Below are 18,990 nucleotides of genomic sequence, written 5' to 3'. Positions count from 1 at the left end.
AAACATTCACTTAAGTGCCTGCATGAATTGTTGTCAAAACAAATATTTTTTTACAAATAACTAAGAGCATTAAGATCAATAGATGAGGGCTTATTTTTATGAAAACCTCAATTTCGACCAAAATCGATATTTATACTTTCTTTTGCATCTAGCTCAAAATTGTGTGCATTTCGAATGATTTTGCCAGCACTGGTCACATATTTTGATCAACTAAAAAGGTGCTCCGATTTCCCTTTTTTATATTCACGTTACATTGGAAGAAAAACTTTGTTTATGTTATAACCTGTAAACATATAAGGTTTAAATCAATATGTATTTTTTGTTGACCCTAAAATACATTTTGAAATATATTGATATATGAAGGTTAAACTAAATATATTTTTAAATTCAAAAATAAATTTAATTATGCTTTACTTTCTTCAAAATGTATTTAGCATATATTTAAAACATATTTTTGGCCAGAGAAATTTATTTTTTGCCGTATGGGCATCCCCATGGATAACGACAAAACGTTATGCAGAAAGTCAATGCAACCTTTAACTGTACACAAATGAAATTGTCTTTGTTTTCATATAACCAATGAAACACTTTGTCCCTTCATGAAAATGTAATGTACCATATTGTTTTTGCCTGGAGGATGCAAAACAATAACGAATAACACAGCAAAATGATGAATTAACCTTTAGATAACTAATTATTTTATTACTTAAATAAAAGGCAAATTTACTGTAAGACTTCAAAAGATGAAGCGCTGACCTATATTACTGTTTACTCCACATTGTTTCATTGTCTTCACAACACTAATGCAAATCTCCTGTTAAAATCCCCATTATGACCAATGACCTGATATCTAATAGAGAGGAAGCTGAGCAGATAGACACACAGAGGATGTCTTCATCTGACTGACACATGTCACTCAGTCTTGTATTGTAGGACTGTGAGATTCAGACTCCAGCTGTGCTGTTTAATGGACAGAAGCCAAATCTCTGTTGTCTTTCTCTCATTAGGACATCTGTCAGCACAATGAAGACACAGTACGGACTGAAGAGCTACACTTTAAACAGCTTTTTGTTGTCGGTAACTAAACTGGAATAAGAGATCACCTGCTGTTAAAATGAATAGAGGTGCCAGTTCCTAAAATCACCACGAGTGGGCACAATTTCACTAAAGATCCTGCAAAAATCATGAGAGTAGTTTTGCTTTTAACATTTACATTTTTCTCAATGCTGATAATAAATGCTCTAACGAACAAATGAAATACAACACATTGAAGGATTAATTAAATCCAATACAAATAAACATTATAAACATTTGTATAAGGATAATTTAACCCATTACATAGTCGGTATATATATATATATATATATATATATATATATATATGCAAAATTTATGTTGGAGGCCCCTCGCACCCCTCTCGCAAACATACAGTCATCTGCTTATCAATCGTTCCTGCTGTACTTTGATGTTATCTACCTACGGTTCGATCTCACCTTGTAACTTTATCCATTGCTGTCAGTAGTGATTGGTGAACTAGCGCACATGGATTTAGCTGTTATGGACAGCCTGATCTCACAAAATATGTGAAATAGTCACGCATTATTTTGCTCAGTTTTTCGTGGGATGGTCACGTATTTCCACCATTTTACGTGCCCATGCCATGCATTTCTTGTGTCAGTTTCACGTATTGGTTACGCAACTGTTTTTCCTATTTTCTTAAAATTGTCGCTTCGGGTTGGGGTTAGAGCAACTTTCTGTTACATAAAATTACATCCTTACCCAAACTCAACTCTAACCCTAACGTCAGGCGACAATAGTTTAAAAAGCATACGAAAAAATAGTATAAACCAATACTTAAAGTGACATCCTAACGCAAAAAGCAAATCTAACCCAAAACCGAAGCAACAATTGTTTAAAATTAGGAAAACGTGGCATGGGCACGTAAAATGGTGGAAATAAATGACAATGCCACGAAAAACTGAGCAAAATAATGCATGACTATTTCACGGAAATTTGTGAGATCAGGTTGGTTATGGAGGCCCCTCTCTAAGCTTGAGGTCCTAGGCATTTCCTATTCTGCCTAGGTAGCGCCAGCCCTGCATACAGGGTTTGTTGCAGCTGGTTCTGTTTGTCAAAGGTCATTTACTGTCTTGTGCTTTTGAAAAATGCAAACCTATCTGCAGAGGACAATGACGCACCTGTTGAACTCCAACTTGTTACACGTGATAAACATTTAAAGTCATTTAAATTTAGTTTGTAAATGCAAATGAACTCTTGCTATAGGCCAGGTGTGACCTTTGGTGTGACTTTAATTCAAGATATCGGTCATGTAATCATTTTTAATCTGGACATTTCTATAATTTCTGTGCCTGACATATTTATTTGTAGTAAAAAACACTGAGAACATTCATAAATGATCATTAGACAAAATAGAGATTCAATAAAAAAACTGTATGCTTCATTGACACACACATACTGTATTTACACACACGCACACACGCACACATAAAAATGCAGTTTGTTTGAAATGCATGGCGTCAGAATATACTAACATGTCTTGTAATGCAGTTTTGCTACAGTGGGTCTTGGATTGTTTACACATCGGCCATTGGATGACAGATATGCTAATTAAGCTCAGTGAGGGGTGTTTCTCAAATGCGAGGATGCGTCCTATGAAGGCTGCCATGTCATCATGTATCATCAAAGGCCATTTCAATTCAAAGTTGCTTCTGTTTTATGCCCTTTATTCAGACACTTTTTAAGGATGTAGGAACTTCCTTCATGACCTCAAATCGCTAATCATTTGCACGTATTCAAAAAACATCAAATTGGCACTTTTGTCACCCAATTTCATTCTAAAACATTGGTAGGAAATGAGTGGGCACGTCATTTCAGTATGAAATGTAAGACAAAAGCATGTTTTACGCACAAAGACATTCATGTTTGCCTTGATTTTGTTGTAAATTGATCACAAAGTTAAACTGCAAATTCTGTATAGAACTGGGAGAGCACAAACGGTTGATATATGATTCTCATTCACTGTACTGAATTTATGGAGAGTTGTAATAACTTTTAGTGGTGATACATTGCATTATCTTCAACTTAAAGTTGCCATGACAAGAACACAGGGGTGGGAACCTTTATGAAGTTGCAATGTACACTTATTAGACCGTCTCATTCCTGCATTTATAGTTGTGGAGGACTTTAACCTTGAACTGTCAGAAGTAGCCTACTATAATAGTGAGCGCATCCTCCACGTTTGAGAAACACCCACTGTTTATGAGTTTGACACGCCCCCCTGTGATTGATAGATCCGCCCACTGAACCTTACAAAAATAAAATAGAGAATAGACAATGATAAAATCAAATAGTTGGTTGAAATTAAAATGAAACTTTCTTATTGCCTAAAATAACGATCACACTTATTTTATTTACAAAAACAAATTCAGAAAAATGAATATAACACATTCATATGAATATAAAAAGCACAAAATTATTACTTATGATAAAACAGTGAAATCTTAGATCAGTTCTTGCAAAAAAGGAAAGGAAATTTCCCTGTAATGCCCAAATGGCTTCTAATCCCATTTTTGTGCAAGACAAACAGTACAACGATTGCTACTTTGGTGTGAGATGAACCTGCCATCTCTGCAAAACACAACATTGAATCAAATCTGAACCCTTTTACATCATTGAATGCCCTGATCTTATTGTGCAGACGTGAATTCAAACATTTCTCAAAATAATGTAAAAACTTTTCAACATAAGTTCCTGTTAAGATTTCCAGGACCGTAAAAGTTATCTATTTAAAAAATATGTTAAATCGTACAATTTATAATTACAAAATGTATAATAAACTCCAAATTCAGGTTTTGCTTAGATCTTGTCTTTAAAGTGTGGGAACTCAATGGCATCACAGCTCAAAGATGGTTGGAGTGTTGTTGGATCAATGGATAAAAAAAATAAAAAAATTTTTATATTCGGATGAACATCATTTTGTTCTTGTTCTTAGTCATTATAATGGGACCATGTTGCCTTTAACAGTCAAATCCAACATGCTCTACTTTTTCGCTTTCCCTTTTCCAGTAGTGATCTGTCTCTTCTGCTTGTGCACTAGGCAGTGCAAGATATTGCATAGGTAAGACAACATGTCCTACTTTTGCTGTCTTTTGCAAGCACAGCAAATAAACATCCACATTTGTCTTAATGTTCAGTGTTTTGTATAAAGTTAGAGTGGCCATCAGGGCGACCCCACAGCAGCTCAGTTTTCACTCACAGTAGATTTCATGTTTTATTTCCACATATTCCCATGAGTTGTGTTTTAATTAAGAGTGCCGCTGGGATTTTGTGAGTCTGTCATGTGCTCTTCATATGAAGGGAGATCTGTGCAGGACTCAGAGGCTGGAGGTGAAGTGTGTGGGGGCTCGTCAGGTGCCAGGATGTCAATGGGAACATCGATGGACTGGACAGACTGACGAATGCTCTCCTCGTACGTCGGAGGTGGCTGAAGTAAAACAGAGATGAAGCTTAAATCACACGTGTAACATCATGCATGACCACTGAAAATCTGAAGTAGGCAATTTCATACCATATGTTTTTAATAATTTAACCAAAAGATGTGTTATAAATCAAGTTTAGGAGTTTATTAAGATCATTTCTAAATATTGTTTGCTATTATGTCTCATGAGATTTGAAGATATTGTGATGTTATATTTTAATTTCGTGCTCTGATATGCTTTGTTTTTTGAGACATTTGAATTACTTCAGTAATAGATGTGTGAGATTTTTGGAGCTTCGCCATTTTGGAAACGATCCATTATGTAGAATATATAAAGTGATAAAAGACTTCGTTATGTTCACCCAAAGAAATATAGTCATAAACACCAGGGATGGCATGAGGGTGAGAGAATTTACATATTAAACTTTTCCTATAAAGGGGACGGATCATAAAATTCAGACTTTTTCCATGTTTAAAGGCGGAGTCCATGATGTTTGAAAGCCAGTGTTGATATTTGAAATCGCCTAAACAAACACGCCCCTACCCCAATAGAATCTGGACCTTCTGTTGATAGACCCGCCCCACACATACGCAACCCGGCATTTGATTTGATTTGATTGGCTATAAGTGTGTTTTGGTAGTCGGCCCGTCTCCTTTTCCAAACCGTTTTTCAAACATCGTGGACTCCACCTTTAAGTGCTATAATCGGGTCCCCAGTGCTTCTATAAACCTAGAAAATGTGAACAAGATCAACCGAGTAACTTAGTTTTGGTAAACCATTCTCTGCAAGCAGTGAAAAATAGCTCATAGAAATTTGGCTCCCCTTATGATGTCAGAAGGGGATAATACATCTGCACTATCCAACCACAGAACTTGCCATTTAGTGCAAAAAAGAGAGCGAGAAAGAGAGAGAAAAAGAAATCACATAATTGACAGCACAATTGAGTTTAAATTCCAACAAACCACCATTATGGTGATCAGTGTTTGCATTTCGTCAGCTCATTTGCATTTTAAAGGACACACCCAAAACGGCACATTTTTGTCACACCTACAAGTGTCAATTTTAACATGCTATAATAAATGATCTATGTCAGGGGTGTCTAGACTTTTTTGTGTGGCGATCTACTTTTAAAATGATAAAGCCGACAAGATCTACCTGCTAAAAAACACAGTTAATTATTTTTATAACACTTTAAATGCTTGTTAGGACTATACTGCATATATTGAATTTAGGGCTGTCACCATTACTCTATTCTTTTTAATGAGTTTAAAAAAAATAATTGAGTATATGTCGAGTATTCCTTACAATAGTGGAGATGCGGTTTAGTGAAACACAGCCTCTCGTACCTTATTGCTTACATAGAATGGTTTTGACTAAAATTTCAACATATGCGGCTGCCCCGAGATTTTTCGGGTGTTTCTTGTATCACCCCCACCACTACAATGGGTGTATAGGTGCACAGGAACAATCCTTCCTAAAATGCAGTAAACTTTTGTTTACAAAGACGTGAAACACACCGAGTGGTCAGGGGTGTTCACTGATATGCTCACACAAAAATCGCTGCAAAAGGGGTTTTATCGTAGTTTTTGTCCAACTACATTGACTTGTGTTATATGTACTGTGAGGTATGGTATTACTCCGCGCGGGGAACGTTGTTTGTATTCTTGCAAGCCCAGTTGGGCTGGAGTGTTTATTATTCAAGCTCTCAACAGAAGAATATACGGATGTGAGGCGTTCGGAAAAATAGGTCCACAAGTTAACAACGAATGCTAAAACAGCTGTTGGAAAGCATCTTTTGCAGCGATTTTTGTGTGAGCATATCAGTGAACACCCCTGACCACTCGGTGAGTTTCACGTCTTTGTAAACGAAAGTTTAATGCATTTGAGGAAGGATTGTTCCTGTGCACCTATACACCCATTCTAGAGGTGGGAGGTGAAACAACAAAAAAATACTCGGGCCAGCCGCATACTGTATGTTGAAATTTCAGTCAAAACCGTTCTATTTCATCATAAACAATCTGAAAACAGGGCTTTAAGTGTAAAATACAGAACTTGTCCTTTAAGTCAGTAAGCAGCCATCAAAGCGAGCAACGTTATCATGTTTCATAAAGATAAAACCTTTGCACTGTGCTTATTCGAAATGCAGCGCTTAACATTTATTTAAACAAATAAGTAAAGAATAATGTAGAGGCAGCCGGTAGTTATCAGGAAATAAGCCCCGACAGTGTGATCAGGACCCGACGCGAAGCGGAGGGTCTTGTATCACACTGAAGGGGCTTATTTCTCGATAACTACCGGCTACCTCTACATTATCCCGCTTATTACACGGCTACTTGTCACATAAGAAAAAAAACTGGACATGAATATGAATTTGAAACATTTTATTGGCATATTTGTTTTAAATTAACATTTTTATCCTTCCGCGAAACTTTGCACAAATGCATAAAATGATCGTAATACCTTATTAAGATCCTCTGCTTCATACTTGTCTGTCTCCATTTTTTTCTCTTTTAGCCAGTCTTTGAGAAGTTTTATTGCCCATTCTGTATTTTTTTGTGTGTTGGCTTCGTAGCTGTCATGCTCTATTTTGTCAAGTTCAGTCTCAGTAAGCTCTCTGTGTCTTGTCGTTGTTCGTTCTTCTATCCACTGGTTAAATGTTTGGTTTTTTCCGTACATGTTAAAATGAATGTCAAAATGTTGTGGTTGTGTCACAAGATGGCGCCAAACAGTAATCTTTATTGGCGCGGAGCGATTTTAATCATACAAGCAGTACCAGCTATGCGTTATTACTTTGGAGCGGTTATTATTTGAAAAGAACGAACCTGCAAATGTCTCAACTGACCAATCAGAATCAAGCATTCCCGAGAGCCGTGTAATAAGTGTAGTTAATATTCAGCTTCTACCCTACAGCAACTTTCTCTTCTCGCCAGCCCTAAATATCACTCTCTATTTCAGCTTACAAAAAAGCACATCCAAATTTAGGGACACACAACTCTCAGACATTCAAGCATTAAAGAGCATCTATTTCATTGCTTAAAAAAAACAGCGTTATTTGGTGTAATACAATTTGTTCGCACGGTTTATGGTTGAAAAAAAAACATTATTTTCCACATAGCATATATTTTTGCAGATTTAACTCTCTTCCTGAAACGCACGGATTTGAAAAGCTCTGTGTCCCTGATTGGCCAGCTAATCTGTATGTTGTAATTGGTCTGAATAGCTCTGACATCAGCCGAAAATGTGACGCTTCTTACCATGTTTGAAAGATTTGCTCACAATGCAATGCTAACAGTAGTTAACTTACAGGCTGAGTCCAAAGCGGGAGGAATTATGATAATGTCGGTCTTTACTACATCACCAATCCCAGGAAGTAAACTCTTGCCCACAATCTGTGTGTTTGTTGTAATCCAAGAAAAGAGATTTACGATCGTTTACTTTGGGGTTTCTACCTTTTGCATATCGATGACATGCACTAATACACACTTACACACCAAAATAAATAAAAAAATGTAAATTAGACAATAGGTGCTTTTTAATAATATGATATATAGTATACTTAAAAATCCTGTGATCATAACCCACAGCTTTACTATTTCACAACTCAAGGTCTTTGCATATACATTTATGAATTTACACCAAAGCGCCTTCCAGGAGTTTAATCTGAATGTGTGATTCCTAGGATTGAATTTACAGGAATAAAACAAGAGGATGGACAGACAATGAGCCGCATTCTCCGCCCATGTTTACGTTTCCAGATAGGGAGCTTAATTATGTTTGATGTGCCATAATTCCTATTATCGTGTGCACTTATGCGCTTCTCTGGCACAAAATCAACATCGAAGAGCTTTAAAATACGTGCCGCTTGATGCATCGTGACAACAATGAAGGAAAATGATACTGAGCCTGTTTGTGAGGCCATTTCTCAAAAATGATTATATTACAAACAAGAAAAGTGAGGTTAGCATTACATCGAAAATCTATTGTCATTTACTCAATTAGACTGCACCTGCCGGAAACTAGCTTACCACAGGGACACAAACAACTAGAAATTGTTATAAAAGGATTGCTTTTGTGATCATTTGGTTAGATGACAAATAGAAATGAAATAATTTACCTGCACAATTAGTTTAAGTTAATACAATTATTCTGGGTATCACTGCACATCATGCTTACGTGAACCATTCTTTTACTGTTCACAGTCCATCAGGGACGATTTTTTCCAGCTGAAGGATGGTTATAAGTGATTTTAGTTCCTATAATACATATTGTTTGCTTTAATATTGATATCATGTGGTTATCAATGAGGTACTCAACGCTATTATGAATGCACCACAGCTAAAGGGTTTGCATTGACTCCCGTTCGCAATGCCCTTCAGCCGTGACTTATTATCCACAATACAGCACAGCCTCTTGTACCTTAATGCTTACAGTGAAAATGAATCAATACAAGTGAAAGTTTGCAGATGAGTCACCTCAGGTTCACCGGATGAGTTCAGTCCGAAGCGATCGGCTATCATCATGTGAATCTGCCGTTGTCTGTCTTTCTTGCGTACGCTCTCGTAAGAGGGCAGACGAGGAAGAGGAGGCTCCAGCGAGGAAAGATAGTAGCTGCTGGGCACACCGATGAGGAACAAAGACCCTGTCTGATAACCATACAGAACAAAAGACAAGCTATATTATGACACCTGTACAATACTTTTTAAACGTAATGTAAACAACGGATGTATTGCCATGGAAAAATGTATACCTGTGCGCTCATATTATCATGACCTGTGTCACGCGTTTGCTCCATATCAGAAGAACCCACGAGAGTCTGTCTGCTGTTGTAGTACTGCGGTGGGGCTTCCTGTTAAATCAACCAATGACAAACATTGTGATATTTCTTTAGTGAGCGCTTTTGGTTAAAAGAGATCTAATAAATACACCTTGGTATCTCACTATTGAGATATTGAGGACAGCATACAGCTCACTGAGGGCGGAATCTATGGCAATGCATGACTGTAAGTGGGCGGGGCTTTATCAATGTGACCTCACATTGATAAGAGAATCAAAACCACATTTCTAATAAAGCTGCTTTGGTTTAATGAGGATTAAAAACATTTTTTGTGCCACTAGCATCACCAAACAAAATTAACTTTCAAACTTATTAAGATTAAAGTACTTCAACATCAAAAACATCACATGCATTACCTTTACATCACAAGAAACTTTGTTTGATACTTTATAAAGGAATGTTTGCATGGCTGAAGTGTCCAAATACTTTTTGGAGGTCACTGTGCGATGGGTAATTTGCCGACAGATAATTAAACCATCAAGAATAGTTTCTTGTACATTGCAGCAGTCCCAACGCTGTTACAACATCTCGCACCTCCTTTTTTGTTTCCACCGTGTCTCTCCTCCCTTTTCTACTTAAGTGATGTTGGACCTCAAGACGGCCGTAAATTATGTTGCTTAAGAGCGGACCACCAAGCAACTTCCTCCTAGGCCTCCCCTCCCATCCACAGCTAGATTAGGCAGGCGGATCCTGAGGAATTTCTCCAGCCCAGCCGGACACTCCGTGATTACCCTATACCTAAATAGAGGCCATTGTTTGGTGGGACAATACGGTGTCTTACTGCGTCATCAGGGTGATGAGTAACAAACCCCACACTGGCCTTTTGAAGACCCGCCTCTGTTTCGCACCCTTGTTTCTGTGGCAGGTACCACTTAATGAGGGTGCTTCATTTTACAGGCCCATATGTCACCCGGACAGCACTACAACTTGGTCATTAGTGCGCTGGTGGCCCGATAGAAGCAGAACAGAGGATAAGAAGAAATAAAAGGGGGATCATAAATATACCAGATATTTAGAAATGCCACAGTGACAGTATTTTTGTATATGGGTGAATCTCACAACAACTTTTCACTCTTCACTGTCCTTTCTGAATAAAAGACTTAATATCAATATCCCAATATATGCAGTAAACCTCCTTTAACCAGGTAAAAAAAACTTGACGAGTGATATAGAGACAACAAACCGGTATTTCTGAATGGCCCGAGGCTGGGATTAAACAAATTTAAAGAGAAAGTATTTGATAAACGTATAATCCATGCCGAGAGCATTGTATCGATATCATTATAATAATAATATATAATTATAATATATAATTTTTGATGCAGGTGGTGTTTAGAAATTAGGGCTGTCAAAAGATTAATTGTGATTAATTGCATTCAAACTAAAGGTTTGTTTTTGCAAAATAATGTTTGTGCACTGTGTGTAATTACTTTGTATATCTAAATACACACACACACACACACACACACACACATGCATGTATGTATTTACATGAAACATTTACATGTATATATACTTATTTCGATTTTGATATTTTATATATAAATAAATAAATAAAATTATATATAAATAAATGCTTTCTTAAATGTATACATGTATGTGTGTATTTATATATACATAATTATTACACACAAATATATCATGCAAACACAAACTTTTATTTTGTATGCGATTAATTGCGATTAATCGTTTGACAGCCCTATAAGAAATACTAAATAAATATTCTTTTCCTATGCAACTTATGTCTAAATCAATTCTTTTGACTATTCTTAATCTTTTCCTTGTATTAAAAGTCATATAAAGCATTTTACTACATTATACTGTGTATGATTGTACGGAGCCCCTTAGGGGACATGAAAATTTTTTTAAGTTTTAAATAAAGTTTAGTTTCGCGTGCACACGTGAAAGTGACAGTTTCACGTTCGCACGCGAAAGTTTCACGTATGTACGCGAAAGTTTCAGGTATGCGCGCAAAAGTGTCACGTGCGCGTGCGAAAGTGTCACGTGCGCGCGCGAAAGTGTCACGTGCGCGTGCGAAAGTGTCACGTGCGCGCGCGAAAGTGTCACGTACGTGCGCGAAAGTGTCATGTACGTGCGCACGCAAAACTAAACTTTTTTTTTTATTTGCACACAAAAGTTTCACGTGAGCACATGAAACTAAACTTTTGATTTTTTTTAATCCAATGTCACCTTAGGGGCTCGGTATTATTGTGTACGTGACAAATACGATTTGTATTTGAAATACGCTATGACTGACCAATCAAAATCAAATATTACTTGAAAGTGTCTTTATATCTTTTTCTATTCGAGGTTTGTATAGTTATTGCTGTAGTGTCTCCAAAAAGACTAGTATGTATTCATTGTCTCGGAGGAGAGTGTTTTTGAATAAACACTAATCGTTACTAATATGGGCAAAACACATCCAACAATTTTCCAAATCCACTGGAATTACAAGGGTGACCACACAATCTTAATTGTAATAATTAACAACAATAATTCTTCTGAATATAATTGATTTCAGGAAATTTGAGAGTAAATACATAGTGTAACGTTTATATAATCACCTCAAAAGCTCTGCTTTTTAAAATAAATTAATAACGAGACATTATTTAAGGTTCAGAATTCCTTATAATGTGAAGTCACGAGCCACTGTGAGATGGGGATAAAGACTGTTCACTTTTAGGACTCCATAAATGCAGAGGTCCTGACGTCTGTGACATCACTCACTGTGACGTATGTTGACCTTTCCCATCACCCCTCCCACCCAGGATTAAGAGAGACACGTTTAGTAAAACTGAGGTCGAGGGTCACCTTCCCTCGCTGGTTTTCACTTTTTCAACAGTCTCGGAGTCTGCCAAAAAAGAGAGACATCCTTTTGTTCGCTCCTCTGATTCAAGCAGTGTGAAAAAGCGAAAGCGTGTAAAATCAGGCCTGAAGTCGGGGGAGGACCTCTTCAGCAGTGTGCCTTTTGCAACGCCTGACCTAAACTACAACCATTGTCTCCTCTGATCCCCCTTACACCAAAACACTGAGTCTATCAGTTAATACTGCAAATAACTCAATGAGATAAATGTGTATAAAACAGTCAAATAAAACAGACAATTATACAACTTATGATACCAAGATTTGGGTTACGAGTTAATATGAGTTAAATTGGTAACACTTTACAATGAGGTTGTAATGCATTAGCTAACATGAACTAACAATACACGAGACCTTTACAGCATTTATTAATTTTAGTTTGTGTTAATTTCATGAACTACATGAACAAATTGTACCGACATAACAAAACAAAAAAATGATGAAAAACTATATTGGTTCATGTGAGCTAATGCATTTACTAATGTTAACCAATACAAAATTATAAAGTGTAACCGTTAAATTGAGTAATTTTTAATATATCAATAAATATTAATGATAACAACAATGCATGTAGCCCTTAAGTAGTTTTTCAATTCAAGCTTTTATAAGTTATTAGTTAGGTTAAGTCAGTATAATACCAGACAAATTTTAATCAATATGTATGACCATTTTTGTCTAACAGTAAAGTGTGACCATTACAGTAAGGCTTAATTTTCTTAATTTCAGTACCCAAATGTCAGTAGTTTGACAGTTTTCGCACGCAGGGTCACAAATCTGAGTAGGCCACCAGCGTTACCAAAAAATGACTATTCTTAATCCCCCATTGATCAAAAAAGCAGATACCGTAATCCCTTAAACTCACCGGATGGGCGGAGTCAATTTTTGATAGCACTACAGTGTTTACATGTCTCAGGAAAACCAACCCACCAATGGTTACACAGGTTCTGAACGTTAAACAAGTTCAATGTAACGCTTCAATGAGAGGAAACAGATCACAAAGGAAATGAAAAACCGTTTCTGTTGGGTCGTGCTGGGGTGAAGATAGACACGATAAAGGGTTTCCCCTGTGTTTACTGAGATAAGGATAAGGTTCCCTCACAGATTAAGGTCACGACAGAAACAGGAAAAGGAAATGCTGACCTGAGGTATGAGGGTAAGAGTGTTACCCTCCGTGTGTCTCAATTCGTTCCCTAGCTCCCGAGGTCGTGAATCAGTATATCGTGTACACAGGTTCGGGCACTGGTAAGGACCCTAGCTCACTTCACATTGGGACAATGTTCACTTATTTTTCTGTCACGTGGCTGCTTAAGCGCGTTGTAATCACTCACAGCTGTTACTCATCAACAACCGGCAAAACCAACATCTCTCTGACTTAATTTTAAAAAACAGTACATTGTGGAAAATGCTGTCATTATTCTCTTACATATCTGTGCATAAAATTGGAGGCATATAATTACATTTTAAATGTAATAAATATATTTACAATTTTAAATAAATATTATTATTTTAAATATTGAGTAGATTGTGGTCCCTTACTGTGTAGCAATGTGTGTTTATATTTACAACTAAAACAAACGTTTGTCTTTATAAAAGTTCTGTTACATTTCATAAAGTTTATTGAGTTGGATCACGTGATGTTCGGGTGGCGAGCGTCAGAAAAGGTCACGTGATTTCCGGTTAGGGAACATAGGGAACATCGATGCTCACTGGTTTTTGCGTTGCATTGTGGGAATTTTTAGGGAACGAACGTTCCAGTGCACTGAACGGATTTTGCGATTGAGACAGCCCTTAAAATGGCCGACTCCCTGATCAGTGCCCTGACTACTGAACAAGGGAGCTGATTGAGACACACGGCCTGTTATTACCAGAACACACCAGAGTGAATTTTTACTCTAATCTAACATCAATCGTGAAGTTAAAAACTACATCTACAAATTATACCCGAAGGTGTGACATATGGAGGAATGTGACAGACCAAGAATGGCACTGTACCAACCTTACCATGAAAGTGTACCAAATGTTTTTAACCATAGCAATATCTCAGATGTCAATATTTGGTGGTTTCCAATGAGGGGTCTAAAAGTTTTTAGGCATTTCTTCGAATTATTTTCCATATTTAGGTAAGTGCAGCTTTCAGCTTTTAATGGTCACATCTTTAACGTTGTTTCTTTCTCATAAATATGCACATGAAAATTAAACAAATGTATGTCCCTTCTCCATTTGTTAGGTATTATTATCTGGTTTGTGCATTTTATTTCACAGAATTCCAACAGATTGATGTTGCCACCCAAAAACCTTTGTCTTTTTCTGTCACATCCATAACACATGTATATTTCCCTTATCTAATATAGAAAACATGACTATATTTATATTATACTCATATTTTCCGATGTCTGGACAAGGGTTGCAAAATTCCAGGAATTTTCAAGGCTGGAAACTTTCCATGTGAATTAACGGGAATTAATTTGAATGGGAATTTACGGAAATTAATGGGAATATATTTGGTATTTGAAAATATTGCAGAGTTGCCTATAACATGGAACTTAAATGTTATAAAAAAATCTTGCAGCATAATTTTGTTTAGGCTAATACAACAAGATTTAATGTAATTCCAGTTTTTCCGAGATGTTTTTGTCACATGCAACCAGCACACTGCTTACTAAATGGCCATTGAGGCCACATCCCATGAATGTACTTGAATTCTTCCATAAAATGCACAGATTATTTCTTGAATCCTTTTTACAAAATAATGTCAATATGTCCATCTTTCCCTGTATTGACGTAAATTACATACATTTTTTCAAATGTCCTTGTTTGTAAGCTAGTGTGCAACAACATTATAATATTGTAAAGACAAATACACTGACTGAGAAAACATTTAGGTGAGATAATTGAAAAGAAGTGTCTAAAAATGACTCTCCACACACACAAATAAATAGAAAAAAAGAAAAAAATCCCATCCATTGGGAATTCCCATCCATTTTCCAGGTCTTGACTATAGCACAGAAGCCACACTTGGTGCATTTTAACAGTTTAACGACAAGTAATGTGTTTATACAGTAGCCAGTATATCAGATATCTAAATGAAAGCTACTGTAGTCATTAAGAATTATAATATAATGTAGTCAATAAGTTTATTATGTTTTGTGTTACTCAATGAAAGAATCATTTAAAGTACTTAAAATTAAATCAATCAAGACATCATTTTTAAATATGTATTACGTTGCATGCATGTCTGCTTATGACCAAACAAAATGTTTATTTATGTTTGTATATGATATAGTTTATATTAATTTCCCTAATATTTCAAGTAATTCCCATAAATTCCCTATAAGTTTCCAATTTGTAATTCCCCAGATTAAGTTCCCATGGAAAGTTTAAGGAAATTTACCGTAAACTTTCCGCCCCTTTGCAACCCTACTCTTATTAAAACTTATAACAGATAGTTTCATATATCAGTTATAAATACATTCTCTGAGAAATTATATTAAAATTTATGACTGAAAATGTCACAACCATAATGTTGGAATTGCTCCTTAAAGGAGCATTTCACCCGTAGAAACATTAATCTTTATTGAAAGTGTGTCATATTTGTAGTCGAAATGTAACATACATTTCGAATTTGGTGCCAATTTGACCAATAAAAGGGGTGTTTGTAGTCTCACCCCCTTAACAAAGATATTGGACTTCCTTCTTTCAATGATGCAAAATGATGATTTGTGCAACACTGAAATCTGTATTTCTCCTGTCTCAGCGGCAACTGAGGAAATGATGCACGACCATTCAAAAACATGACTGGGATTCTATCTATACAAAGCTTTATGCAAATGAGTGAAGTGTCCCTTTAACAATTAATGGACGGCAAACAGAGACTATAGCTGAAATCATCTTCTTCTCATATATTTCTGTTTAAGTGTCTCTTTTAAAACAGACCTACACTTTTACAATAAATTGTCTCATTTGTGACTCATCTGTATACAAATCAATGTCCAATGAAATGCTCTCAAATATGAGAATATCTCTTCCTATGAAGCCACAATATAATACAGCCCTACTATATGTTTTGCCCCAGCTATTTCTTCAATAGAAATGTCTACAGATACGCGCTCGTCATAACTACCAATACTACTGATATTGTCCTAGTTCAATCTAAAGCACCATGCTCATGAAAACTTTCCATCAGCGGACACATTGAATGGGTGAAAGGGGTGCACACGTTCCTCCCTCGCTAAATACCAGATAACTGTGTGGCTTTATCACATTCAGAGGAACGTTCACACTGTTTTGTACTTATTACAAAACTGTTTGTATGGATGTTTTCATGCTCAGAGCCACATAAATCCAGACAGTTTGTGTTTGTTGTCACTATTAAAGATTCCTTTTCCCTACAAGTCTTTATTTTCTATTCATTCATGGAGTTTTCCGAACAAAAAAACTCCAGAGTGAGTTTTTTATGATTTACTTGCTTACGCTGCTTAGGTTGCTGCTTATTTTGCATAATAGTCTATCTGAAGTTAACCATGTACAACCTCTCCTGAGTTGAATCATATTATTATGCTGAATACATGATGAGTCAGTGTGCGGACTCTTAAAAAAAAGACAGATAATATGTAATCTATGTTTTTGCAGTGTACCAAAAACATTGATAAAACAAACAGTGGGAGTACTTCTTCAATTGTGAAATATTCAAACAAGCATGTAATTCTTTTATCACATTATTTACTATTTACGTAACCTGACCAGCAAACATACAATCAGATTTTTCCCCCAAATGACATCTTGTTAACATCTCAGTTGTTTCTCTTAAACAGTATGAAACTGAATGAAGATCTGACTGGTTTGTCAATTTAAATTGGTCTTTTTTAGCTAAACATCAGAGACATAGATGCTTACATTAAGAAATAACTATAAGACTTCAGCCTGAATTAATATGAAAGAGTCACCTTAGCGGGTCTTACCATGTCAGTACGAGATTCCTGATAAACCCTCTTTTTGCAGCAGGGAGGAATCTTCCGAAACACAGTAAACAGCAACACCACAATCATCAGAAAAAATGCCACGCAACAGACTTAAAAAAGACAAAAGAAAAGGGATATAAGTTATTCAAGTTATACACAAGTATTCTGTATTTACATATATATATATATGTTATAGTTTTGTATTAAGATATTATATACAAGTTATATATAACTTCTGTATATAGAGAGAGAAGTATAGAATAATAAAATGATATGGATTTGTGTTTTAGGATCCAAAACTATGTACTGTAAGTATGGTATTTACTGACTGAATTTTCTTAACTAACTATCCACCCCTGCCTTTCAATTAAAAAGTATTATGTATGTCTGCTAAATTTATATTTATCTACAAAACATAGACATTAAAGCCAAAGCTTTTCAATATCACAAGAAACTGTCTATAATTCAGTGTAGTTTGTCCAAACATTTGACTATAAACAACATTTGACTGATAAAAAACAATATTTCTCAAATATTATGCTTGAATTCTTTCCAGACATTGATTTTGTAATAATATATGAAAACTCTGGTATATAAAAGTATTATAAGACTTAACATAAAAGTGGAAAGTTCTTGAAAAAGGACAACATTCATTCATTATTTGACCCATACAAAATATTCTTGCTTACATGCACCCACGTAGATTGTCCTCGGGTCCACTGGTGAGCTCGTGGAGGGCACAGTTGGTAACACAGTGGTAATCATCTCTGATAAATACAGCTTTCCTTAAAAGCGACGCAAACTTTCTCATAGTAAGTCATTAGAGGAGTTTTGTTTCTTCTTCAGCTTCATTTCAGAAAGAAAACTGCGACTCGAGTTCCTGAACTTCTGTTAAGTACTGACCGTCAGTCACGACACACATCCTCCTCTTCACGAAGCAGCAGATACATACATTGTTGCCATCTATGAATGAACAGCAGATCCTACTATGGCGACGCTTCTTCTCATAAATAGTAACGACGGCAGTGATTGGACGCTTCAGGGATGTTGCCGAGCAACGGCTACGTGATCTAATTAATTTTCATGAGCTAAGCCTTCACCGTAGTGAGAGAAAATTTCGAAGTAACCAGACAGGAGGTTGTAACTAGGAGGAACAATGTGAGGAATTTGTTTATATCTAAGCAGGAATGAAGACAGATAATGTGTTATTAATTTTATCTAAAAAAAAAAATACATTTATTCTGTATTATACCATACGGCTGCAGTATCGCTCACGTAAACATTCCTGTCACATGTACTGGTTGTCATGGAGACAGGCAGGCAGAACTTTGCGCTTTTAAAGTGCGCCGTCTAATGGCAGCATTCCGCAATTGTGTCATTATTCACCAGCCACATTTCTACTGTATGAGCTTTCAAAATTCAAGATTTTTTTTTATTTGACATAAGAGCTTTCAAGATTCAAGATTTTTTTTATTTGACATATAAAAAGCACAACATAAATGTATTTGACCTATACAAAATATTCTTGCTTACATGCACCCAATCAGGAAATCAATTAAAGTAAAAAAGTAAGTAAAAGAAAACAACCAAAACATTTTAAACGAAATTGCTTGACGAAATACAAACCTTGACAAAATTAAATCTCTTGAAATGTGTTCTGTTCATAAAAATCCATTCCAGTTCTGTCTTTCGCTTTAACAGTTGCAAGAAGCATTTCCTCGTGAAATTAATCACTAGTTAGAAGTTTCTTATGTATTGGAGGGAAGTAATTTAGACCACTGATATAGATCAGTGATTCAGACTCGTTTGCAGAGTGAAACAATAATAGATTTATTTG

At 36.0% G+C, this 18,990-nt stretch overlaps 1 protein-coding gene across 1 annotated transcript; it reads right to left on the bottom strand.

Moving 5' to 3' along the window:
* Nucleotides 1-2,523: 2,523 nt before the first annotated feature.
* Nucleotides 2,524-18,074, bottom strand: LOC135744919 (uncharacterized). The gene is made up of 5 exons (XM_065263307.2): nt 17,843-18,074; nt 17,154-17,263; nt 9,247-9,345; nt 8,972-9,142; nt 2,524-4,504 (listed from the first exon to the last, which is right to left on the bottom strand). The coding sequence occupies exons 1-5, from the start codon at nt 17,916-17,918 to the stop codon at nt 4,322-4,324; spliced, it is 639 nt and encodes a 212-aa protein (XP_065119379.1). The 5' UTR covers nt 17,919-18,074; the 3' UTR covers nt 2,524-4,321.
* Nucleotides 18,075-18,990: the final 916 nt, after the last annotated feature.

Source organism: Paramisgurnus dabryanus, chromosome 3 (genome assembly GCF_030506205.2).
Source record: "Paramisgurnus dabryanus chromosome 3, PD_genome_1.1, whole genome shotgun sequence".
In the NCBI taxonomy this organism is placed as follows: domain Eukaryota; kingdom Metazoa; phylum Chordata; class Actinopteri; order Cypriniformes; family Cobitidae; genus Paramisgurnus; species Paramisgurnus dabryanus.
Note: the sequence above shows the minus strand (reverse complement) of the source record. Positions and strands in the feature narration are given on the sequence as shown.

What these genes read in the sequence shown, in the direction of transcription:
- LOC135744919 (XM_065263307.2), bottom strand. Translation starts at nt 17,918, where the DNA reads ATGATTACCACTGTGTTACCAACTGTGCCCTCCACGAGCTCACCAGTG. An exon ending in AGGAATCTCGTACTGACATG is followed by an intron (nt 9,346 to 17,153) that starts GTAAGACCCGCT and finishes TTGATTTAACAG; the next exon opens with GAAGCCCCACCGCAGTACTA. An exon ending in ACTCATCCGGTGAACCTGAG is followed by an intron (nt 4,505 to 8,971) that starts GTGACTCATCTG and finishes GTTTTACTTCAG; the next exon opens with CCACCTCCGACGTACGAGGA.